An 11,501-nucleotide genomic window follows, 5' to 3' on the forward strand; every position below is an offset into this window, starting at 1 on the left:
CCCAAGTGCCACCCTGTCCCAATATCCTGATATCCCAGTGTCCCCAGAGTGTCCCCAAGTGTCCCCAAGTGCCACCCTCCCCAGGTGACAGACGGGCGCACGCTGTCCCCGAAGTGCAGCTGGAGCCCGCCTGTGACATCAGTGTCCCCATGTCCCTGTGTCCCTGAGTGCCACTGTGTCCCCAAGTGCCACCCTCCCCAGGTGACGGACGGCGGCGCGCTGTCCCCGAAGCGCAGCTGGAGCCCGCGCCTGACGCTGCGCAGCCACTACGACGCCGTGCGGGCGCTGGCCTTTGTCCCTTGTCACCCGGCGCTGGTGACAGCCTCCGAGGACGCCACCCTCAAGCTCTGGAACCTGCAGAAGCCGCTGGTCCCCAAGAAGTGGGTGACACGGGGTGACGCGGGGTGACGCGGGGTGACGCTGGGGCTGTCACCGCCGTGTCACCGCGTTGTCACCGCGTTGTCGCCGTTGTCCCCTCAGGAACGCGGCGCTGGACGTGGAGCCGGTGTACGCCTTCCGCGGGCACAGGTTTGTCACCTCGGTGTCACCTCCGTGTCACCTCCGTGTCACCTCAGTGTCACCTCAGCGTCGTCTCATTGTCACCTTTGTTGTCACATCGGTGGTTGTGGCTTTATTCCTGTTTTTTGTCACTTTGTCACCTCGGTGTCACCTCGGTGTCACATTTGCGTCACCTCAGCGTCCTCTCATTGTCACCTTCGTTGTCACATCGGTGGTTGTGGCTTTATTCCTGTTTTTTGTCACTTTGTCACCTCGGTGTCACCTCTTTGTCATCTTGTTGTCACCTCTTTGTCACCTGGGTGTCACCTCTGTGTCACCTCTTTGTCATCTCATTGTCACCTTCGTTGTCACATCGGAGGTTGTGGCTTTATTCCTGTTTTTGGTCACTTTGTCACCTTGGTGTCACCCCTCTTTGTCATCTCATTGTCACCTTCGTTGTCACATCGGAGGTTGTGGCTTTATTCCTGTTTTTGGTCACTTTGTCACCTTGGTGTCACCCCTCTTTGTCATCTCATTGTCACCTTCGTTGTCACATCGGAGGTTGTGGCTTTATTCCTGTTTTTGGTCACTTTGTCACCTTGGTGTCACCCCTCTTTGTCATCTCATTGTCACCTTCGTTGTCACATCGGAAGCCTCCGAGGACGCCACCCTCAAGCTCTGGAACCTGCAGAAGCCGCTGGTCCCCAAGAAGTGGGTGACACGGGGTGACGCGGGGTGACGCTGGGGCGGTGGCCGGTTGTCACCGCCGTGTCACCGCGTTGTCACCGCGTTGTCGCCGTTGTCCCCTCAGGAACGCGGCGCTGGACGTGGAGCCGGTGTACGCCTTCCGCGGGCACAGGTTTGTCACCTCGGTGTCACCTCCGTGTCACCTCCGTGTCACCTCAGTGTCACCTCAGCGTCGTCTCATTGTCGCCTTTGTTGTCACATCGGTGGTTGTGGCTTTATTCCTGTTTTTTGTCACTTTGTCACCTCGGTGTCACCTCTTTGTCATCTTGTTGTCACCTCTTTGTCACCTGGGTGTCACCTCGGTGTCACCTCAGTGACCTCAGCGTCATCACCTTCGTTGTCACATCGACGGTTGTGGTTTTATTCCTGGTTTTTGTCACTTTGTCACCTTGTCACCTCCATGTCACCTGTGTGTCACCTCAGCGTCATCTCCTTCGTTGTCACATCGACGGTTGTGGTTTTATTCCTGGTTTTTGTCACTTTGTCACCTTGTCACCTCCATGTCACCTGTGTGTCACCTCAGCGTCATCACCTTCGTTGTCACATCGACGGCTGTGGTTTTATTCCTGTTTTTGTCACTTTGTCACCCCGTTGTCACCTCAGCGTCGTCTCATTGTCACCTTCGTTGTCACATCGGTGGTTGTGGCTTTATTCCTGTTTTTTGTCACTTTGTCACCTCGGTGTCACCTCTTTGTCATCTTGTTGTCACCTCTTTGTCACCTGGGTGTCACCTCGGTGTCACCTCAGTGTCACCTTTGTTGTCACATCAGTGGTTGTGGATTTATTCCTGTTTTTGTCACTTTGTCAACCCTTTGTCACCTCAGCGTCATCTCATTGTCACCTTCATTGTCACATCGGCAGTTGTGGCTTTATTCCATTTTTTGGTCACTTTGTCACCTCGGTGTCACCTCTCTTTGTCATCTCACTGTCACCTCTTTGTCACCTGGGTGTCACCTCAGTGTCACATCTGCGTCACCTCAGCGTCGTCTCATTGTCACCTTCGTTGTCACATCGGCGGTTGTGGCTTTATTCCTGTTTTTTGTCACTTTGTCACCTCTGTGTCACCTGGTGTCACATTGGCGGTTGTGGCTTTATTCCTGGTTTTTGTCACTTTGTCACCTTGGTGTCACCTCTTTGTCATCTCATTGTCACCTCCGTGTCACCTCAGTGTCGTCTCATTGTCACCTTCGTTGTCACATCGGCGGTTGTGGCTTTATTCCTGTTTTTTGTCACTTTGTCATCTGGGTGTCACCTCGTGTCACCTCGGTGTCACCTCGGTGTCACATTTGCGTCACCTCAGCGTCCTCTCATTGTCACCTTCGTTGTCACATTGGCGGTTGTGGTTTTATTCCTTTTTTTGTCACTTTGTCATCTGGGTGTCACCTCGTGTCACCTCGGTGTCCCCTCGGTGTCACATTTGCGTCACCTCAGCGTCCTCTCATTGTCACCTTCGTTGTCACATCGGCGGTTGTGGCTTTATTCCATTTTTTTGTCACTTTGTCACCGGGGTGTCACCTCAGTGTCACCTTTGTTGTCACATCAGTGGTTGTGGTTTTATTCCTGTTTTTGTCACTTTGTCACCTCAGTGTCATCTCATTGTCACCTTCGTTGTCACATCGGCGGTTGTGGCTTTATTCCATTTTTTGGTCACTTTGTCACCTCGGTGTCACCTGGGTGTCACCTCAGTGTCACATTTGCGTCACCTCAGCATCGTCTCATTGTCACCTTCGTTGTCACATCGACGGTTGTGGTTTTATTCCTTTTTTTGTCACTTTGTCACCTTGTTGTCACCTCCATGTCACCTGGGTGTCACCTCAGTGGTTGTGGTTTTATTCCTTTTTTTGTCACTTTGTCACCTCGGTGTCACCTGGTGTCACATCGATGGTTGTGGTTTTATTCCTGGTTTTTGTCACTTTGTCACCTCAGCGTCACCTCTCTTTGTCATCTCAGCGTCACCTCTTTGTCATCTCATTGTCACCTCTTTGTCACCTGGGTGTCACCTCTGTGTCACCTTTGTTGTCACATTGGCAATTGTGGCTTTATTCCTGGTTTTTGTCATCTTGGTGTTACCTCTTTGTCATCTCATTGTCACCTTCGTTGTCACATCGGCGGTTGTGGCTTTATTCCATTTTCTGGTCACTTTGTCACCTCGGTGTCACCCCTCTTTGTCATCTCATTGTCACCTTGATGTCACCTCGGTGTCACCTTGCCGTCACCTCGGTGTCACCTCATTGTCACCTCAGTGGTTGTGGCTTTATTCCACTTCTGTCACCTCTTTGTCACCTCATTGTCACCTCAGTGTTATCTCTTTGTCACCTGGTTGTCACCTGGCTGTGATTGTATAGGGATTTTTTGTCACCTTCCCAGGGGCCGGTGCTGGCAGTGACAGTGGTGACACCGGTGAAGTTTGTCACTTTGTCACCGTCCCAGGGCCCGGTGCTGGCAGTGACACGGGTGACAGTGGTGACACGGGTGACAGCGGTGACACCGCTGTGATTTCTGTCACTCTGTCCCCATCCAGGGCCCAGTGCTGGCAGTGACAGTGGTGACACCGCTGTGATTTGTGTCCCTCTGTCCCTCCCAGTTGCCGGTGCTGGCAGTGACACAGGTGACAGCAGTGACAACGGTGACAGCGGTGCCACCGCTGTGATTTGTGTCCCTCTGTCCCCACCCAGGGGCCCAGTGCTGGCAGTGACACGGGTGACAGCGGTGACACAGGTGACAGTGGTGACACCGCTGTGATTTCTGTCCCTCTGTCCCTCCCAGGGCCCAGTGCTGGCAGTGACACGGGTGACAGCGGTGACACAGGTGACAGCAGTGACAACGGTGACAGCGGTGACACTGCTGTGATTTCTGTCCCTCTGTCCCTCCCAGGGCCCAGTGCTGGCAGTGACACGGGTGACAGTGGTGACACAGGTGACAGCAGTGACAACGGTGACAGTGGTGACAGCGCTGTGATTTCTGTCCCTCCCAGGGGCCCGGTGCTGCAGGTGGCGGTGGCCGCGGGTGACGGCGGTGACAGCGGTGACAGCGGGCTGTGCTGCAGCGCCGGGGTGGACGCTCGGATTCGCTGCTGGCGCCTCCCGGGGCTGGACAGTGACCCCTACGACGGCTACGGTGGGTGGCACTTGGGGACATCGGGGGTGTGGTGGCACTTGGGGACATCAGGGACACCGGGGACACCGGGGGTGTGGTGGCACCTGGGGACACCTGGGGATATTGGGGTGTGGTGGCACCTGGGGACACCTGGGGGTATTGGGGTGTGGTGGCACCTGGGGACACCTGGGGGTATTGGGGTGTGGTGGCACCTGGGGACAATGCTGTCCCCAATGTCCCCAACACTCCCAATGTCCCCGGTGTCCCCAATGTCCCCAATCCCCCAGTGTCCCCTGTGACGTCCCCTGTGTCCCCAGACCCGCGCGTGCTGCGGGGGTTCCTCGATGTCCCCAGTGTCTCCGATGTCCCCAGTGTCCCCAATCCCCTGATGCCCCCAATGTCCCCGATGTCCCTGTGATGTCCCTGTGTCCCCAATGTCCCCGATGTCCCTGTGATGTCCCTGTGTCCCCAATGTCCCCGATGTCCCTGTGTCCCTGATGTCCCCGGTGTCCCCAGTGTCCCTGTGATGTCCCTGTGTCCCCAATGTCCCCTGTGATGCCCCTGTGTCCCCACTGTCCCCACTGTCCCTGTGATGTCCCTGAGTCCCTGATGTCCCCAGTGTCCCCGATGTCCCAGCGATGTCCCTGTGTCCCCAATGTCCCTGTGATGTCCCTGTGTCCCCAGTGTCCCCAGTGTCCCTGTGATGTCCCCTGTGATGTCCCCGATGTCCCTGTGTCCCCAATGTCCCCGATGTCCCCTGTGATGTCCCGGATGTCCCTGTGTCCCCGATGTCCCCTGTGATGTCCCGGATGTCCCTGTGTCCCCGATGTCCCCTGTGATGTCCCGGATGTCCCTGTGTCCCCGATGTCCCCTGTGATGTCCCGGATGTCCCTGTGTCCCCGATGTCCCCTGTGATGTCCCGGATGTCCCTGTGTCCCCGATGTCCCCTGTGATGTCCCGGATGTCCCTGTGTCCCCGATGTCCCCTGTGATGTCCCGGATGTCCCTGTGTCCCCGATGTCCCCTGTGATGTCCCGGATGTCCCTGTGTCCCCGATGTCCCCTGTGATGTCCCGGATGTCCCTGTGTCCCCGATGTCCCCTGTGATGTCCCGGATGTCCCTGTGTCCCCGATGTCCCCTGTGATGTCCCGGATGTCCCTGTGTCCCCGATGTCCCCTGTGATGTCCCGGATGTCCCTGTGTCCCCGATGTCCCCTGTGATGTCCCGGATGTCCCTGTGTCCCCGATGTCCCCTGTGATGTCCCGGATGTCCCTGTGTCCCCGATGTCCCCTGTGATGTCCCGGATGTCCCTGTGTCCCCGATGTCCCCTGTGATGTCCCGGATGTCCCTGTGTCCCCGATGTCCCCTGTGATGTCCCGGATGTCCCTGTGTCCCCGATGTCCCCTGTGATGTCCCGGATGTCCCTGTGTCCCCGATGTCCCCTGTGATGTCCCGGATGTCCCTGTGTCCCCGATGTCCCCTGTGATGTCCCGGATGTCCCTGTGTCCCCGATGTCCCCTGTGATGTCCCGGATGTCCCTGTGTCCCCGATGTCCCCTGTGATGTCCCGGATGTCCCTGTGTCCCCGATGTCCCCTGTGATGTCCCGGATGTCCCTGTGTCCCCGATGTCCCCTGTGATGTCCCGGATGTCCCTGTGTCCCCGATGTCCCCTGTGATGTCCCGGATGTCCCTGTGTCCCCGATGTCCCCTGTGATGTCCCGGATGTCCCTGTGTCCCCGATGTCCCCTGTGATGTCCCGGATGTCCCTGTGTCCCCGATGTCCCCTGTGATGTCCCGGATGTCCCTGTGTCCCCAGACCCGCGCGTGCTGCGGGGGGTCCTCGATGGCCACGCCGACGCCGTCTGGGGCCTGGCCTTCGACGTCACCGGGCGTCACCTGGCCTCGTGCTCGGCCGACGGCACCGTGCGCCTCTGGGACCCCCGCGGGGACAGCGGCGGTGGCACCGGCGGCGCTGGCACCTGCCTGAGCGTGCTGGACGGGCACAAAGGTGAGCGGGGACACCTGCATTGGGGACACACTTGGGGACACAGCTGGGGACATTGGGGACACACCTGTGCAGGTGTCACACCTGTCTCCGTTTCAGATCACGGTGTCCCCACCTCGGTGATGTTCGTCCCCACCCAGGTGTCACACGGTGTCACACACCTGTCCCCCAGGTGTCACACGTGTCCCCTCACCTGTCTGTTTCAGATCACGGTGTCCCCACCTCGGTGACGTTTGTCCCCACCCACCCGGCCCAGCTGGTGGCCGGCTTCCGCTCCGGTGCCACCGTCCTCTACGACCTCGAGGCCACCAAGGCCACCCTGGTGTCCCCAAACGGCGGTGAGTGACCCCCCTGATGTCCCCAGGGGCCACCTGAACCCCCCCGATGTCCCCAGGGGCCACCTGAACCCCCCTGATGTCCCCAGGGGCCACCTGAACCCCCCCGATGTCCCCAGGTGTCACCTGAACCCCCCCGATGTCCCCAATGGTCGTCCCCTGTGTGTCCCAGGTGTGTCCCCTCTGTCCCCAGGTCACAGCCATTCCTGCGGCTGTGGCACCTGTGTGACATCACCTGTGTGACATCACCTGTGTCACCTGTGTGTCCCCTGTGTCACCTGTGTGACATCACCTGTGTCACCTGTGTGTCACCTGTGTCACCTGTGTGTCACCTGTGTGTCCCCTGTGTCACCTGTGTCCCCTGTGTCCCCCCAGGTCACGACTGCTCTCTCCATTTATGCCACCTGCTGCAGCGCACCTGTGTGCAGGAGCTGTGTCACCTGTGTCCCCTGTGTGTCACCTGTGTGTCCCCTGTGTCACCTGTGTCCCCTGCGCCCCCCCAGGTCACGACTGCTCTCTCCATTTATGCCACCTGCTGCAGCGCACCTGTGTGCAGGAGCTGTGTCACCTGTGTCCCCTGTGTGTCACCTGTGTGTCCCCTGTGTCACCTGTGTCCCCTGCGCCCCCCCAGGTCACGACTGCTCTCTCCATTTATGCCACCTGCTGCAGCGCACCTGTGTGCAGGAGCTGTGTCACCTGTGTCCCCTGTGTGTCACCTGTGTGTCCCCTGTGTCACCTGTGTCCCCTGCGCCCCCCCAGGTCACGACTGCTCTCTCCATTTATGCCACCTGCTGCAGCGCACCTGTGTGCAGGAGCTGTGTCACCTGTGTCCCCTGTGTGTCACCTGTGTGTCCCCTGTGTCACCTGTGTCCCCTGCGCCCCCCCAGGTCACGACTGCTCTCTCCATTTATGCCACCTGCTGCAGCGCACCTGTGTGCAGGAGCTGTGTCACCTGTGTCCCCTGTGTGTCACCTGTGTGTCCCCTGTGTCACCTGTGTCCCCTGCGCCCCCCCAGGTCACGACTGCTCTCTCCATTTATGCCACCTGCTGCAGCGCACCTGTGTGCAGGAGCTGTGTCACCTGTGTCCCCTGTGTGTCACCTGTGTGTCCCCTGTGTCACCTGTGTCCCCTGCGCCCCCCCAGGTCACGACTGCTCTCTCCATTTATGCCACCTGCTGCAGCGCACCTGTGTGCAGGAGCTGTGTCACCTGTGTCCCCTGTGTGTCACCTGTGTGTCCCCTGTGTCACCTGTGTCCCCTGCGCCCCCCCAGGTCACGACTGCTCTCTCCATTTATGCCACCTGCTGCAGCGCACCTGTGTGCAGGAGCTGTGTCACCTGTGTCCCCTGTGTGTCACCTGTGTGTCCCCTGTGTCACCTGTGTCCCCTGCGCCCCCCCAGGTCACGACTGCTCTCTCCATTTATGCCACCTGCTGCAGCGCACCTGTGTGCAGGAGCTGCCCGCTCACCGCCGCAAGCACTCCGAGGCCGTGCTGGCCGTGGCCTTCCACCCCCGGCGCGCCCTCAGCGCCAGCGCCGGCGCCGACGCCCTGGCCAAGGTGTTCGTCTGAGCCCGGCACAGCTGGGCACAGCTGGGCACACCTGGGGACACCTGTGGACAGCTCCAGGACAGGACAGGTGGTGGTGTCACTTTTTTCTCCGTGTGGTGGTGGTACCTGTCCCCTCTCCCAGAGCTGGGTGGCACCTGGGCACACCTGGGGACACCTGTGGACAGCTCCAGGACAGGACAGGTGGTGGTGTCACTTTTTTCTCCGTGTGGTGGTGGTACCTGTCCCCTCTCCCAGAGCTGGGTGGCACCTGGGCACACCTGGGGACACCTGTGGACAGCTCCAGGACAGGACAGGTGGTGGTGTCACTTTTTTCTCCGTGTGGTGGTGGTACCTGTCACCTCTCCCAGAGCTGGGTGGCACCTGGGCACACCTGTGGACAGCTCCAGGACAGGACAGGTGGTGGTGTCACTTGTTTCTCTGTGTGTTGGTGGCACCTGGTGGCACCTGGGTGACACCTGGGCACAGCTGGTGGCACCTGGGCACACCTGGGGACACCTGGGCACGACCAGGTGTGGCACATCTGTGGTGGCACCTGGGCACACCTGGGGACACCTGTGGACACCTCCAGGACAGGACAGGTGGTGGTGTCACTTGTTTCTCCGTGTGTTGGTGGCACCTGTGGTGGCACTTGTCACCTCCCCTGCCCAGGGACCAGGTGTGGCACATCTGAGGTGGCACCTGGGCACACCTGGTGGCACCTGGGCACACCTGGGGACAGCGCCAGCACAGGACAGGAGGTGATGTTGTTTGTTTCTCCTTGAGTTGGTGACACCTGGTGGCACCTGTGGTGGCCTCTGTCACCTCCCCCAGGCCGGGGTCACACCTGGTGGCACCTGGGCACACCTGGGCACACCTGGACACACCTGGGCACACCTGGACACAGCGCCAGCACAGGACAGGAGGTGGCACCGAGGTGCTGGTGGCACCTGGTGGCATCACGTGACCTCGGTCACCTCCCCCAGAGCAGGTGACACACCTGAGGTGGCACCTGCCGTTGTCACCTGTCCCTGCCCAGAAGGGCTCCGCCCCCTCCCCCACCCCTCAAATTTGGGACAAATTTGGGGGATTTTTTTTTTTCCCTCCGGGTAAATCCCAAATTTTAGGGATTTTTTTTCCCCCCCAATTTTTAGGATTTTTTCCCCAATTTTTTCATCTTTTTCTCCATCGGATAAATCCCAAATTTGGGGGATTTTCCCCAAAATTTTTAGAATTTTTTCCCCCAGATAAATCCCAAATTTTAGGGATTTTCCCCAAAATTTTTAGAATTTTTTCTCCCAGATAAATCCCAAATTTTAGGGATTTTCCCCAAAATTTTTAGAATTTTTTCTCCCCAGAAAAATCCCAAATTTGGGGGATTTTTCCCCAAAATTTTTAGAATTTTTCCCCATCTAAATCCCAAATTTTAAGGATTTTCCCCAAAATTTTTAGAATTTTTCCCCCCCAGAAAAATCCCAAATTTTAAGAATTTTCCCCACCCGCCCCACTGAGCAGGCCCCGCCCCCGCAGGTGCGGTGGTGCACTCGATGGTCGCACACCTGGACGCCGTCACCTGCCTGGCCCTGGACCCCGGCGGAGCCTTCCTGCTGTCCGGCAGTGAGTGACCACTGACCATGAGTGACCAATGAGTGACCAGGGGACACTTGGGGACATTGGGGGGGGCACAAGGAGGCGGCTCCGGAGGCTTGGGGGACATTGGGGACACCGGAGGCGCCACCTGGGGACACAAACGGGGACGGGGACACGATGGGGACAGGGACACCATGGGGACAGGGACTGGGATTGGGGACAGGGACATGATGGGGACAGGGACTTGAGGTGTGACACGAACTGGGGTGGGGACAGAGAACGGGATGGGGACACTGTGGGGACACAGATGGGGACAGGGACACCATGGGGCCACGGTGGGGACAGGGACTGGCTTGGGGACAGGGACACGATGGGGACACTGTGGGGACAGGGATGGGGACAGGGAGCAGGATGGGACAGTGACGGTGGGGACATGGTGGGGACAGAGAATGGGATGGGGACACTGTGGGGACAGGGATGGGGACACTGTGGGGACACAGACTTCAGTGGGGACAGGGAGCAGGACGGGGACAAGGAGTGGGAAGGGGACACAAACCGGGATGGGGACAGGAACCGGGATGGGGACACCACGGGGACAGGGACTTGGGACAAGCAGGATGGGGACAGGAACACCATGGGGACACTGTGGGGACAGAGAACAGGATGGGGACAGGGATGGGGACACTGTGGGGACACAGACTTCAGTGGGGACAGGGAGCAGGACGGGGACAAGGAGTGGGAAGGGGACACAAACCGGGATGGGGACAGGAACCGGGATGGGGACACCACGGGGACAGGGACTTGGGACAAGCAGGATGGGGACAGGAACACCATGGGGACACTGTGGGGACAGAGAACAGGATGGGGACAGGGATGGGGACACTGTGGGGACACAGACTTCAGTGGGGACAGGAACCACAATGGGGACAGGGACTGGGACGTGATGGGGACAGGGACGCAAACTGGGATGGAGTGGGGACAGAGAACGGGATGGGGACACTGTGGGGACACAGATGGGGACAGGGACACCATGGGGCCACGGTGGGGACAGGGACTGGCTTGGGGACAGGGACACGATGGGGACACTGTGGGGACAGGGATGGGGACAGGGAGCAGGATGGGACAGTGACGGTGGGGACATGGTGGGGACAGAGAATGGGATGGGGACACTGTGGGGACAGGGATGGGGACACTGTGGGGACACAGACTTCAGTGGGGACAGGGAGCAGGATGGGGACAAGGACTGGGACAGGGACACAAACCAGGATGGGGACAGGGACACCATGGGGACACTGTGGGGACAGAGAACAGGATGGGGACAGGGATGGGGACACTGTGGGGACACAGACTTCAGTGGGGACAGGAACCACAATGGGGACAGGGACTGGGACGTGATGGGGACAGGGACACAAACTGGGATGGGGACAAAAACCGAGACGGGGACAAAAGACTGCGATGGGGACCTGAACTGGGACTGGGGACACAAACTGGGACAGGGACACGATGGGGACAGGAACTGGGACTGGGGACACAAACTGGGACAGGGACACGATGGGGACAGGGACTGGGATTGGGGACAAACTGGGACAGGGACTGGGATTGGGGACTGGGATTGGGGACACAAACTGGGACAGGGACTGGGATTGGGGACTGGGATTGGGGACACAAACTGGGACAGGGACTGGG

General features: G+C 59.1%; 1 protein-coding gene and 1 long non-coding RNA gene across 2 annotated transcripts; one reads left to right on the forward strand and one right to left on the reverse strand.

Annotated features, from left to right (window-relative positions):
* Positions 1-201: 201 nt before the first annotated feature.
* On the forward strand, positions 202-8,249 carry LOC121344785 (striatin-4-like; the record flags this gene model as incomplete). Its single annotated transcript, XM_041421010.1, has 6 exons — positions 202-380; positions 1,310-1,357; positions 4,220-4,362; positions 6,157-6,348; positions 6,552-6,683; positions 8,080-8,249. Coding segments are annotated over 6 exons (864 nt in total), but the record flags the coding sequence as incomplete, so codon positions are not given.
* A 239-nt stretch (positions 8,250-8,488) lies between these two features.
* Positions 8,489-9,356, reverse strand: LOC121344784. Its single transcript, XR_005953882.1, has 3 exons — positions 8,802-9,356; positions 8,620-8,744; positions 8,489-8,516 (listed from the first exon to the last, which is right to left on the reverse strand). It is a non-coding gene; the product is annotated as an uncharacterized LOC121344784 (long non-coding RNA).
* Positions 9,357-11,501: the final 2,145 nt, after the last annotated feature.

Source organism: Onychostruthus taczanowskii, unplaced genomic scaffold (assembly GCF_017590055.1).
Source record: "Onychostruthus taczanowskii isolate IOZ18803 unplaced genomic scaffold, ASM1759005v1 scaffold679, whole genome shotgun sequence".
Classification (NCBI taxonomy): Eukaryota; Metazoa; Chordata; class Aves; order Passeriformes; family Passeridae; genus Onychostruthus; species Onychostruthus taczanowskii.